Here is a 14,107-nt window from a genome sequence, read left to right on the forward strand (position 1 = left end):
GAAATCTACCGCATGACTATGGAAAAAAAACAAGTCTTTCCTCTCTCATGTATAACGTCAGCTTTTCTTTAACACCATTAGAGTTGCTGCCTGCTATTTTTCCTAAACAGGTGACCTCTGATTACAATCTTCCCCGATGCAGTAATTCTCTGAGCTGTCACAGATGCTACCCAGCAGGTAACAGAAGGGCCCGGGTGCCCATATTCCCTCATGACAAACAGCCTGTGCTGATTCAGTGAGAAGAGATCTCAACCGTACTCTCTGTCCATACTTACTGTACTGTAGATCACAGGGTTCACAGCTGAGATGCTTTAGTTGCATCATAGCCAATTCAAAAGGGACCACAATGAAGGGTCTGTTTGTAGATTCAAGAAAGAATGTTTCAGTAAAACATGTCCGTTTGATATGATAAGGTGTCTGTCGCATGCTCGCTATTTCTGGTGAAGAAATTAAGGTGGCAGACACAGTGTGGGTTGAAATTAAGAGTAAACATCCGATCAGGTCCAGGCAAACAAAGAGGTGCTGTCGCTCTCCTTACCAATTAGCTCTGTCTGTACAACATCCTGGCAAATTAGTTTCCTTGCTTCGGCTCAGACGGTTCTGCTGGCATCTTTACTGGGCTGTTTGAGCTTATATGGGTTTTCCCAACCTGCCGTGACTAGCAAGAAAAATGACAAATCTTCTCTTTAAGGATTCAGTGTTAGGCAAAATAGGTGTAAAACATTTTCCATTTCGGCATTAATACAGATTTAGATATGTGTACCTTTCCTTTTTGTGATGCCTTACAAACAGTAACTGAAGTACATTTACATTACACTGTTAAAAAGTGCAGCATGAAGTTAAAACAACTTGGTTTTGCAAGTAAATTCAACCTAATTTTTAAAGTTTGGCGGTACTACTTTTAGCATAGCTTAGCATAATCCATTGAATCTGATTAGACCATTAGCATCGCACTCAAAAGTAACCAAAGAGTTTCAATATATTTCCTGTTTAAAAATACAGACTCTTCTGTAGTTACATCGTGTAGGCGCAATTAAATTAGAAAATAGTCTCTTAGTATCTTTCAATAGCAGGGGACTATTTTCGGGCAATATGTAATATCATTGCGCCTTCTGTAGCCATGTTACGGCAGCAAAGTCCTTGATTATTACGCCAGAATGAGAGTATAGTACCTAGCCATATCAGCCTAGAAAATCACAACTTTTCATTTTTTGTCGATCTTAGTACACAATGTAATGACAGAAGAGTCAAGTTTTAAATAGGAAAAATATCGAAACTCTTTGGTTATTTTTCAGCGCAAAGCTAATAGTCTAATCAGATTTAATGGATTATGCTAAGCTATGCTAACAGTGGTACCACCAGACCCAGAGATCAGCTGAATGGATTCCAAAACTGTAAAAATCAAATGTTTAACTCTAGGACAGCTGGAAAATGAGAATGTTTTCAAAAAAAAAGTGTGTCCCGTTAACTTTATATACATAAATCAAATACAAAACTTTAAAATGTATACATTATGGACCTGGATCACAAAGACAAGCAATGTATGGAAAGAAAAGATACAAAACCAGTAAAAAATAATCACTTTTTTACCTAAAGAGGGCATATTAGTACCTCAAAGGTGCATATTGGCGCCTGAACAATAAAAGGATCTTTTAAAAAGTACAATTTTGGACCTTTTTCTTTATGATTAAATATGCATGGCACCAGGACTATATTTTGATACACTGATGTATCGAACAAGTACTGCACCGATTGCAACTTTGACTCATTTGTGTAACATTATGTTTGGCTTACTGTACAACTTACAGATAAAGCTTCTTTTACCAGCTTTGTAAACAAGACCAGATCTACGTTAAGTACATTTATTAGTCAAAATTAGATTATAAATAAATAAAACACATGCATGTTTGCTGCAGATATTTCATTTGAGTAGTTGACAAACAAAGGTTTTCTTCTTTGTTTGATTGTTTCACAGTTATCAAAATGCATGGAGTAACATACTAAACATTGCAAAATAAATAATAATCTTTCAGAGATAAGAGACATTTCATTTATTCAGACTATAAATGTATAAATAAGAAAGCAAAATTGCATAAATAAACATCTAGAACAATAAGCATCTCCCACGTGTCTGTGGAAAATAAATAAGAGTACAATACGTATGTACAATATGAACATGACTTGTGCTTAACCGAAGTCCTGGGGTTGGTGATGGTTTCTCAGTCAATAGATGCATATAATCCATGTAATCTTCATTTGCCTCCTCTTCATCAATTTCTTAAAGGGCTGTGGGGGAATATGTTAGCTGTTGCAATAATATAAAACATAGCATGACTTTGAAAAGGCATTTTTCCTCCCAAAGCAATGTTTTGCAGTTGACGTGAGGTGGTGAAGTCACATCATACGATGGAGATTTTAGGGGACTATGCCTGAAAACAAACAGAAATGGGATGCCGCCCTGCCTCTGCCTTCGATTAGTGAAGACAATTTCTCGTATTTTATTTTATTTTACAAAATAAAACAAAAGCAAGCAAAGAAGCATTACCTAATCCCTTCTTATAAACAAATATAGCGTTGAGCTTTTTTGCAAATGCAAAGTGATTTGTCAATACCACACACAAAGTCGCCCGGCGAAGGATGGTTCTAGTTTGAGGCATTAGTCGATGTTCTAACTAATCATTTTACCGTATAAACATGTTTATAATAATCGCAAACAATCACATTTTTTCCGCATGAGATTTCTTGCGCCTACCTTCGAACATTACAAAGTTAGAAAGAAGTTATACTTTTTTTACGTACAAAGAAATCCTCCCGTGTTCAAGGACAAAGTGGCTTTTATATACTTGCATAAATATTTGAACATAGAAAACACAACATTATAACATCATATCAACAACATATGCGCTGTATGCTGCGTAAAATAAAAAGAAGTCCCTTTTACACAAAGACAATAAGAAGTACTGCCCGGCAGGTTGTGATGTTAGCTAGGAAATTTCTTCATTAATAGGCAATATTTGACCCCTAGACTTAGCTTTAAGAGGGCATATATTTTCGAAACATTTAAAACAAACATACACAGACACGCACACACATAGCATACTGTCCATTTAAGTAAATACTTCAAATATATAGTAGAAATATATTTATATATATAAAAAGACTTCACATATTTGCCCCCCATTTAAAAACCGGTGGCATTTTTGCTCTTATAGTGTTGCAGCACTATCATGGCACTGGGTTCACTCGTCTTTGTCCACAACACACATCCTCGACCATATCACACGATGATCGTGGAGCATTTGAGAGGCAGCCCATAGGCAGAGACAATGACGTGATTCACAATCTGAGCACACTGAGTTTATGTCCCTATGGCCCCTTTCACATGATTTGTCAATTCCGTCAGTCTAGACATTTCAGCCTCTGATGCATAGACAGTGTAACCAATGCGGAAGAGCAGCTCTCTCCCGTTACGGATCGGAATCCTTCCAGCAGACTTGACCTCGGATTTAGGGTTCAAACCTCATTCAAGTCTATAGATGCGCAGTGAACATCTGCACTGTCTTAACCAAATGCATCAGAAAGTCACTCGGTGCCACTTGGCCAGGAGGAAGCCGATACAAAGTCTCCGACGTGTTCCTTGCGGTGCCTTTGTGGGGCAGTGGAAAGGGGTGTGATTTTCGATGGGGCTTGAATGAAGGAACTCACGGCTGGGATGGGGCTGATGGGTGCTGGATTTTGCTTCCAGGTTTAGCGTCCTCTACTTACAGTTACACGAGCCCGAGTGTTTGACTTCCAAGACGAGACCCAGCGAGCAGGCGGTCTGCCTCATGGAGCACTCGCTAGGGTAGGTGGCATTGTCGCTGGCACAGACGCTGTCACCCGGGCGGCTTTCCGGGCACGTGTCCTGGCACGTCGAGCAGCGTCCCCGCCCCGTTTGCTCTTCCCAAAGACACTTTTGTCCCTGGCGGCAGTTGATGTCTTTGCACGACCTGGCATCTGAGGACAAGACGTTGGATTGGAGGTGAGCTCAAGAAAAGTTAAAGACCGAGATCCCTAAAATACAATGTGTGTATGTACTGCGTAACCACTTCCATGTTGTTTTCATGACAGAAATTTACATTTTAGCCTTATTTTACTCTGTGTGGTTTGAGGAGGTATTAAATAACAGAAAGCAGCAACAGTTGGAGCAAACCAAGTGAAACATGAATGTGTTATTGCAACAGAAAACAGAGTAATGAGAACCACATGTTTAAGAGAGTATTGTGCAAGCGCAAGATTTTGTCGGATTCTCACCTATGCATTTCCCTTCATAGGCCACTCCAATGGACCTTCCCAGGATGCACGTGGCTCTTCGGAGATGGCAGGCGCTTTGGTACATGATCCCATCGTTCCCGCACAGGTACTGCTCCGGAGAGGTGACCTCGGGGCACAGACGGTTGCAGGTTACGCAGTAGGCGTTGTTGGCCTGGTCCATTACGCACGTCGAGCTTCCAGGGCAACGCACGTCATTGCAGGACTCTGTATAAATATTATAACAAAGCTGACATTAATCAAAAGCTTATGCGAATAATGACCAGGTTATGTCCTAGGTGACATCAGCGAACTGTGTGGATGAATTGGGATGATCATACTTTTGCATTTTCCCTGGTACTGTGCGGTCACGTCAGGATGCCTCTTGCACTTAGCCCTAAGAAGTGCACACTCGTTCCTGTAGGTTTTCCCATCGGAGCCACACACCGGACCCTTGAAAGTGACATTGGAGCAGTCTGGGGCACACACACACCGGGGCTTATTCCTCTTGTTCATTTTGCACTTCTTTCCAGGACCACAATCCACATTGTCACAAGACTCTGTTGAATCATTAATAAAATATGATTTGGTGATCAAATACATCAATTTAATTCAAGCCTGCGCTTTCAGGCGTCAGACAGACGAAGCTAATAATTAATGTTTCTTTTTGTCTCCCATCAGAAGGTACTGTATTGCACGGCAAGTTAACAAGTTGCAGAGATACACTGTATTTTTTCATACTGTTGCATTCCATACTCGATCTGCGTAAGCTTTCCTGTCTGAGATCTTCACAGACCACCAATCACATTCCTCCAACGGCCTTCAACTTTAGTTTAACATCTTACAGATGAGCATCACCAGTTGCTCAAACCGCAAAGCTTTCAGTTCTTCCTGGTTTTAATCTGATGCATTACCTTTGCAAGGTATACAGTTGGGAGCACCGCCGTTGAAGATCAGCCATCTGAACAGCGTGTTATTGGGCACATCTTCCTCGGTCCATGCCGTGCCCAGTCGACCGCTCCTGCAGCAGTCTTCTCTGCTCATCCCGGACATGTACAAAACCTGGCATCTTCCATTCTTGCCCTGTTGAAGCCAGCAGTTGCCGGCTGGAAACAGTCACTCTGTTACCACTTGATACACTATGGGTGCAGTTTTGTATTTATTATTGATGCAGCTAAATACAATCAATTTGTGCCAAGCAACTTAATTCAACACAGAATATGGGTTATGGTTGATTTGGGTAAAATATAAAGCAGACACTTGGGAAAAGGTGTTTGGTAAACATTTGAAAGAAACTTGGATTATTTCTAGGCTTTCAGACTCCTTTGCCATCTGAAATCACTCATATCTACAGACGTACTATTTTGTGGTTGTGCAAGCCTTTTTGTGCACTGAAAGGAACCATACTAAACCATTTAGGCGTAATTATAAACACAATAACCCACGTTTATTGCACAAAGCTTTCTAATCATTAACACAATATTATGTTCGACTTGATCCCAATCACTTCAAAATAAAGTTTTTTTTGGTGACAGCAAGGCGCCTTGGTAGTTATGAATTTGTTATTTAAAAGAAAAACAAACTTTTTCTCTTTTACGCACGAGCGGTGCCAGTGCGCGCACCATTTAAGCTGTCCGTTTAACCCCAGATCAAGGCACAAATGACTTCAATATTCCTTAGAGTTTCAGACTGCATGCAAGGGATAAAACTCACTTTACCTTGAACTTTCTGCTGCTCCATGAAGTGCGCAAACCAGATGAGAAGCGCGATGACGCCCTGGCGCAGCTGCGGGATCTGTAGCATCCTCGGGAATAAATGGAGACGCGTGTTGGAGAGAGAAGGAGAACAGACTGACAGATGTTGTGCCGATGCTTGCTCTCAGTTACTGTCATACACACGGATCCCGTCTCGCTTTTTAAATCTATATGGGGTCTCGAGTTGGATGCCTGTGGTGGGCGGTCTTCATAGTTCATAGGGGGTGGGGAGAGTATTGTAATAGTTTGCCCACCGAAATTGATCAGGTGACATTTGGGAGTCGAGAAACTTTCTCTCCTCGTGAGCAACATCACGATTTCGGTGTCAGTTCGGGGGGGTTTTCCTAGGGCTGGGTAACTCATTTGGGTCCGTTTGACTTTAATGTGAGGGAAATGTGCTGCTGAATAACCCACATGATATACTTTAGTACAACCTGTTAATGTATAGTAACCTATAAATGTAATATTACCTATAGTAAATACTATAGTATACTGAAATATTTAGTATACTGTAGCAATGTACATAAAGACTACAGTATGTAGGAATTTTACTATATTTTTATGTCGCAGACGCTTTTATCCAACGCAACTTGCATTTAACATTTTGTGTACTGCTATATTTCAATTCAATCAATTCAATTCAGTTTATTTACCAGACTCATGTCCAAAAAAACCACACAAGACAGGACAGATAAAAAACAGAGAAAACATACAAAACAGTTAAAAAGAGTAAATACAAAAATTAAAATACATACAAACATTTCAACCAATGCATTCTCAACCTGGATGTGTACCTGGAGCAACTCACTAAGGGATATATAGCACTGCACTGTTATATGAATGCCATACTTTGTTCAATATGAGTCAGACTTAAACTTGGTAAAAATGAAACTGAATGAAATGCAGTGATGATGACATCAGTTTATTCAGAATCTAAAATAATATTAAAACCAAAAACAAATGTTTGTGAGGTGTTCACAAATGCTGAGATGATGCGTCACTGCCTCTTAAATTAATGCAATTACATTTTTTATTCAGTTTGAAAAAATTTATTATTTATTAAAGGAAACTGTAGGATTTCTTAACCTTTCTATTGTAAATAATAAAGTATACTACAGTACAGTTTATCAATTTACTATTGTTAATACAACAGGCTACTTGTTATACAGTAGAGTATACTACAGGTAACTATTGTAAATACTGTATACTAGACTATAGTATTTTTTCATGTGAGATCATTTGGGATATGCAATGCAATGAAATTGAATAACCATGGTTTTACTACAGGTTTTTGGTTTTAACTGGAGTAAAACAATGGTTCATTTTTGTAAGGGCATGGATGGATACGCGTCAGTCTTTTAAATTGGCCCATTACAGTGAATTTAAAGGGGCACTATAGACCCAAGGACTGTCTAATAATAGATAAGACAGTTGTTTGGTCCTCCCCAAGGGTCAAACCTGTAAATATAGCAGGACAAATCCTCGTTCAAAGGAAGTTATCAGGGTGTTGCGTTACAGCCCGTCTACACAAACAAGAGCGCGCACATGCAACAGGGACGAGCTTTCGTCGCCTCGTGATTGTTTCTGTGTTATAGACATATGGGACGAATCGTTACACAGCCATAAAGTCTCAGGTGGAAATAATTGCAGCGTTGTCCCTCTATCGGAACTTTTGGAGAAATGCAGCCAGACTCAACCGCACGCTGTTAATGACATAGTCACAGAGTTGTGAACAATCGCTGTGAAACTGCGACATACGTTGCACAGCTGTGCTCTGTGGTTGCAGATGTCACTGGTTTGATTGAATACCACACAGAATTGTCTTACTCAACAAAAACACCCACCGGCTGTTTAATGAACATAAAACATGCACTGTAATTTTATAATCGTTTTGTTCACTGCTGGCTTAGGATATCTGGTTATATTTATTTACAAGGGGAGCTTATTATAGCAGGCTTTTAAAAGGCTATACGTTTATTTCCTACCTGAGTTACTACTGTACCTGAGGCCGGTGAATGGCTGTTTGTCATTCATAAAAGAGAATTTAGAGACATCTGCTGGTGGATAATAGAAACGCAGGACAGATCACAGAAATGGGCTTAAATAACAAAGTATTTTAAATACAATTAAGATTTAATAAATAATTTATTACATAATCCAATTTTAATTCGTTGCAGAGTTGCTTGAATTGCGAAAATAAGCGTGAACGGTGTGTTTCCTGGCCACGAGTCAGCTGACCTGAAGCATAACCAATTAGATCTCGGCTCTCAGGAAGACACGCGCTGCAACTGTGTCAGATCTGCATGTGTCCAGATCAAATAAACACATGACTATCGAGGTAAGTTGGCTTTTGAAAGCAGTTTTACATTTATTGACCAAATACATAAATGAAAAGTTAATGTCGCTGAAGGAATGTTTATTGACACGAGGTAAACGTTAATGTTATATGTCAATCGAATACAGTTTTCAGTTACAAACTCATACAGAGTGCACGTTGCTGTCTGTACTAGGTGTCGGTTTTGTACTTTGCAAAAAGTGCCGAATTAACGGGGCTTAAATCGGAGATCATTACGGTTTCGTCACACATAACATCTCTACAACTGTGGCAGCATTTGGAGAAGAAACATCAAAGGTAACTTACATTTCAGTTACGGCAAGATTAATACTTGAGCTGCAGTTTAATATTTCACTGTTTTTTTAAACTGTGGACTCGTATGGGGATATGTAGATGACACTCAATTTGATACAAACACGTCTCCTTTGTTTTTCTTTACACATCGCATAGTTAAGTTGCTCTCAAGCAAGCTCTCCAAACTTATAAAACACACAAGGGTTTAGCTTACAAAGAATGAGGTGTAATATATTACTTTCCCTAAGACACTGGATTTATACTGTATTTATGGTTGTTAATAAAATGGGCAAGTATTATTAACCCTTTCGGGTTGTTCGTGTACAAAAAAGCCACTGAATTTAACGGCTGTAAAAATTTATCAATTAATTTTTTTTTCATAAATCTGTTAATCAACCTCAGTACTGATCAAACATACCAAATGTTTACAAAATTCCCACGATTTTAACTCTTTAATTGCCAAGTTCGTAAGTGGTGTCACTGATTTGGGGAGACACAAATTTAATGATTTTCTGTATAAAAAGTGATTCTGGACTGTTTTTTTTTTTTTTTACATTTTTCACAGTCTTTGGCATGCCAAAGATTGATAAAAACATTGGCTTTGGTGCATTTTTTGTTTTTGTGCAGCATCAGTTTTTATTCTTTTACACCCTCATTTACTGTTTTTGCCCCATTGACTTCCATTATAACAAAATTTTTTTGATCGCAAAGCCATGACACCATATAATCATGCATTTTTCATTGTTTGTGGTTTTTGGTTAATGATGCCACATGGTGATCAACAGTAAAAATGACAAATTTTACCTCTTAGCAAAAGGAAAAACCACCAACAATGCATGATTATATGCTGTCATGGCTCTGCAATCAAAAAATTTTGTTATAATGGAAGTCAACGGGGCAAAAAAGCCACAAACAACGAATTAGGGAGAAAAAAATAAAAACTGATGCTGCTCAAAAACTACAAATGCATCAAAGCCAATGTTTTTACCAATCTTTGACAAGCCCAAGACTGCGAAAAAGGTTAAAAAATCCAGTCCACAATCACTTTTTATATTGAAAATCTGTAATTTTGTGTATTATTTTCAAATCAGTGAAACCACTTATGAATTTGGCAGTTAACGAGTTAAAATCATGGACATTTTTTAAGCATTTGGTAGTTTTGATCAGTACTGATGGCGATTAACAGATTTATGAAAAAAAATTGGAAAAAATATTCATCCGATACATTTTTACAGCCGATTAATTTAGTTGCTTTTTTGTACACAAACAACCCAAAAGGGAAGTCAATATGCCCACGGTATATTGTTGAGAACAATTTCAAAGCGTTTTCTTAAAATATGTGTAAATATAAGATTTGTCGTCGAAAATCATTCCATTTGCTGAAACACAGAGAAAGTTGTGGCCAAATTAAAACATAAAAAAACAAAAATGGCTAAAAATGGCCTCAACAACCCACAAGGGTTAAGAAACTGGTGATGGAGATGGTAGCCATATTGCGGATGCAGAATATAATATGTAAGGCCACTAAAATGCCATGAAGTGTGCGCCTTGGTTTGACCGATTGGTATTGTTTTTGAACAGTAATTGACATAATTTAGGTATGATGAAAATTTTCAAAAACCCCAAGGCTCAAACTGTATCACATGACTAGACAGACCAGACATTCCATTTACAGGATACCAGGATTGTAAAAACTCGTTGAGGATTGAGAAAGTAATTTATATAAAGTATATTAAAAATCAGAAGAAAAAGTTATATATGGATGTCTATGGAAGGTGTGTGACCGAAAATGCTACTTATTCACAGGTTTTTGCTTGTAATTTTATCATTTTATCAGATATTTGCATGAAATTTTAACAGAAGGTATTTTGTTAGTTTTTTCAAATTAAATCATGAACATTTACTGTTTTAGTTGGAATGGGCATCGGACCCATTGTAACCATGGTTTTTAGCACAATATCTGCAGTGGACGTTCTGACACGACGTTCACTGTAGTCTATTACCAGAAATGTAGTATTCAAATTTTCTGCAATTTATTTAAAAACCACCTTCTCCATAGATTTAGATTACTATGTTTCAGTACCAAGATAAGAGATATATATTTTGGTCCACCTACCTTTCATTAGAGTCCAGAGTTTAGTGGAAGCACACCGACCGGTTGAAAGTGACAAAAATTTTCAAACAGTTGCTGTGAACTAAAAACACCTCCTGGTTGACATATTTATTATCGTATTTAGTGAAAACATACTACAACCATGCAACGAGGATTGGATATCGCATGAGACGCATTGTAAACGTCCCGCATGGGCGGAAACAGATTTTATGCCTAAGAATTTTGACGCGCGTGCCCGCAATGTCAGCATTGCTACATAATTGGTCAAAAAAATCTAATAGGCTTTATGCCCAGCTGCACTACTTCTTGAACTTCAGCCAGCTCCTCGTTTTCTGTCTGCCATTATTGGACAAACTGATTACTCCAGGTGTGTCTGATTATTGTTGTTGTGACTACTGAGGTCAGGCACACATGGATTAATCAGTTTGTTTGTGACTACTGAGGTCAGGCACACCTGGATTAATCAGTTTGTCCAATAATGGCAGACAGGAAACAAGGAGCTGGCTGAAGTTCAGGAAGTAATGCAGCTGGGCATAAAGCCTATTGGAAGTTAAGACGTGGAGAATGATGTTAAATTGTTGAGATGTTTAAGCTGAAGTGAATAGTTATATGTAATGTTTTGGAGCACATTTTATGGATATAGAGTACTTGGGGCTAACATCAAAGGTGTTGTATCGTGAAAATCTTTGAGGACACCAAACCCTTATTTTACATCTTAAAAAAAATCACATAGTAAGACCACTTTAAAAACTTTTTTGGTCCATCCATGAAGACTTTACGGGTGGGTTTGATTTAGGCAAAGTGAGTAAACACATTTCAACCACACAGAACTCCAAGAAAGCATTTAGCAATACACTATAAACCACTCATCTGACACCTGAGTATTGTGACACAAGCAAGGATCACTCACGTTGTTAACGAAAATGTAATAAAACAAGTCTCTTCTTTGTGCCAGACTCTCTGTTTTACGGGGTCAAGTTGTACTGGCAGTGCGTCAGGAGTACGTGCCTTTGAGTGAGGAGCCATTGACCCTCCGAGAGGGAGACGAGGTGGCCATTATACCGCCTCTCAGTGGAGGATAAAGAAATTACAAAGGTTGCCATCACAAATACATTCGTCTTTATATGTTGCTTTCCTTGTGCCTATTGTGATTTCTGTGTGTACAGGTATGGCCGTGAATAGTCTCGATCTAATTTCCCTCACTACTGGCAAGCTTTCTGCTGACGCGGTCTCTGAATCTGTAACGTGTGCTTCTTGTGGTGCTATATCTTTGTTTATTGGTAGGTCCTTTGATGTGTATTTCTTTATATTGGTTTGATCATTGCCTTTATGCATATTAATTTTGTAGCCAATCTTCTAAGGAACTACAAGAGATAATTTCGAGGGGAAGAAAGTCATACGGCTGGAATATGAAGCGTACGTTCCAATGGCAGAATTGGAACTCAAGAAAATCTGCAGTGACATCAGAACAAAATGGCCGAGCGTCAGGCACATTAATATACAACACAGATTGGGGTGAGTCGGATAATAAACCTCTATTCATAAGCCCAATTTCCTATGTACCAAGTTTTTTTTTTCGTGTTCACAGTGTGGTTCCAGTAACAGAAGCAAGTGTTATCATTGGGATCTCCTCACCACACAGAAGTGAATCACTGGAGGCGGTGAAGTTTTGCATCGACATACTCAAAGCTACCGTGCCAATATGGAAAAAGGTGTCAATCGTGAGCACTTGTTGTTTCTGTATAGATTTTTGTGTATAAATTATCTACTAGCAATAATATAATTTGATGCTAGACATTAGCATAAAATATCTAAAAGTTCTTAAAAAAAAAGCGAAAAAAGAATTTGTGGCTTGAACCCAGGGAATAGAAAGTACCCAATAAAAAAAACATATATGCAAAAAAAAGTAATTTTTTCTTTCTTTTTTAAGGAAATATACGAGTCCGGGGAGCCTTGTTGGAAAGAGAACAAGGAGTGTTTGTGGGCAGATGGTGGAAAAGATCCCAACGGCTAACAAGCAAATGATCTACAGTACATCTCATTAAGCATCAAGAAGTTTTTATTGAAAAAATACACAGCCTAAAAAAGTTTTGTAACATTTTTTCATTAAAAAAACATTTTGATACAAATAATTCATATTACTTATCTCTTAAAAACAAGCACTAAAAGGTACCAGTGCAAAAGACAACATGTAAACAACATGTGAACAAATCTCTTATTTTCCCATCACACCATCAGAATTCATGTGCGATATTATTTGGTTTATATATAAACATTCAACATCATACATTTATAATTCTTTACAGATCAGTAGTTCATGTACATTTATATATATATATATATATAACTATTTACAAATGTAACAGTTTGACATAGCGACCCTGCAGCGGAAAAGCTGGTTTGAAAAACAGATGGATGAGTAGTATTATGTTACAGTACAACAAACAAACATTATGTTTTTATGAAGTGTGGCCATTTGCTGAGGACCCTCAGCATAATTTTTTATTACTACTTTGAAAAGTTGTGCAAGTGGGCGCTTGTAAACAACATCTGTACAGCTGTCACCATCACATTTTGTTTCATTAGTGCAGTGTCACAAACAGATTGCCCCACCCCGAATGTTGCAGTGTTGTGTAGTTATACAGTATTCACACAGTATTTTAACACAGAAAAATTACATCACCTTTAAGTTTGTAAATTAATTTAACATAGGAAATAAGTCCGTAAAGTGATGAAATGTGACTTAAAATGAAAATGATGAAATTACCCTGTGACTTAAAGTTACTCATTTAAATATACAGTAACACTTAACTTGAAAGGGTGTTTAAAAGACTGACCATGAGCATGAAGGAGATATTATGCAAGTTTTTGACAACTGTCATTAAGTGTCATTTGTTCAATTATGTCATTTTAAATGCAAAGATGACATTGTTTAAGATGTCTTCGTTATGACAACTTGACATTAACCAAGACAACATAACTGACCACTTTTGACCAGTGATACAAATTGAATTTGTTATTAAAATGTCATTAAGTGTTAATACTGTGTCATATAGTTTTATAACAGCGTCATGAATATTTTTTTTGTCCTCAACTACAGTGGTACAAATATTATTTGTCATTTAAATGTCATTAAGTGTTAATACTCCGTCAAATAGTTTTTTTTTTTTTTATATATTTTTTTCAGGCTTTTTTTTTTTATTTAGACAGTATAGTGGAGTGTAGACAGGAAAGTGTTGGGAAGAGATAGGGGAGCGGGATCGGCAAAGGACCTCAGAGACGGGAATCGAACTCGGGTCGCCGTGAGCACACTGGTGCTAT

The 14,107-nt window shown here is 37.9% G+C and overlaps 3 protein-coding genes across 3 annotated transcripts; 2 read left to right on the forward strand and 1 right to left on the reverse strand.

The window, feature by feature from the left end:
• Nucleotides 1–1,603: 1,603 nt before the first annotated feature.
• On the reverse strand, nt 1,604–6,266 carry fstb (follistatin b). The gene is made up of 5 exons (XM_065290333.2): nt 6,009–6,266; nt 5,205–5,396; nt 4,632–4,850; nt 4,294–4,518; nt 1,604–3,996 (listed from the first exon to the last, which is right to left on the reverse strand). Exons 1-5 carry the CDS (start codon nt 6,091–6,093, stop codon nt 3,758–3,760), a joined length of 960 nt encoding a protein of 319 aa, XP_065146405.1. The 5' UTR covers nt 6,094–6,266; the 3' UTR covers nt 1,604–3,757.
• A 2,016-nt stretch (nt 6,267–8,282) lies between these two features.
• mocs2 (molybdenum cofactor synthesis 2) lies at nt 8,283–11,879 on the forward strand. The gene is made up of 3 exons (XM_065290332.2): nt 8,283–8,382; nt 8,555–8,676; nt 11,742–11,879. Exons 1-3 carry the CDS (start codon nt 8,371–8,373, stop codon nt 11,866–11,868), a joined length of 261 nt encoding a protein of 86 aa, XP_065146404.1. The 5' UTR covers nt 8,283–8,370; the 3' UTR covers nt 11,869–11,879.
• LOC135779564 (molybdopterin synthase catalytic subunit) lies at nt 11,856–13,948 on the forward strand. The gene is made up of 5 exons (XM_065290331.1): nt 11,856–11,881; nt 11,953–12,066; nt 12,148–12,301; nt 12,375–12,498; nt 12,717–13,948. Exons 2-5 carry the CDS (start codon nt 11,955–11,957, stop codon nt 12,798–12,800), a joined length of 474 nt encoding a protein of 157 aa, XP_065146403.1. The 5' UTR covers nt 11,856–11,881; nt 11,953–11,954; the 3' UTR covers nt 12,801–13,948.
• Nucleotides 13,949–14,107: the final 159 nt, after the last annotated feature.

This window comes from Paramisgurnus dabryanus, chromosome 10, assembly GCF_030506205.2.
Source record: "Paramisgurnus dabryanus chromosome 10, PD_genome_1.1, whole genome shotgun sequence".
NCBI classification, from domain to species: Eukaryota; Metazoa; Chordata; class Actinopteri; order Cypriniformes; family Cobitidae; genus Paramisgurnus; species Paramisgurnus dabryanus.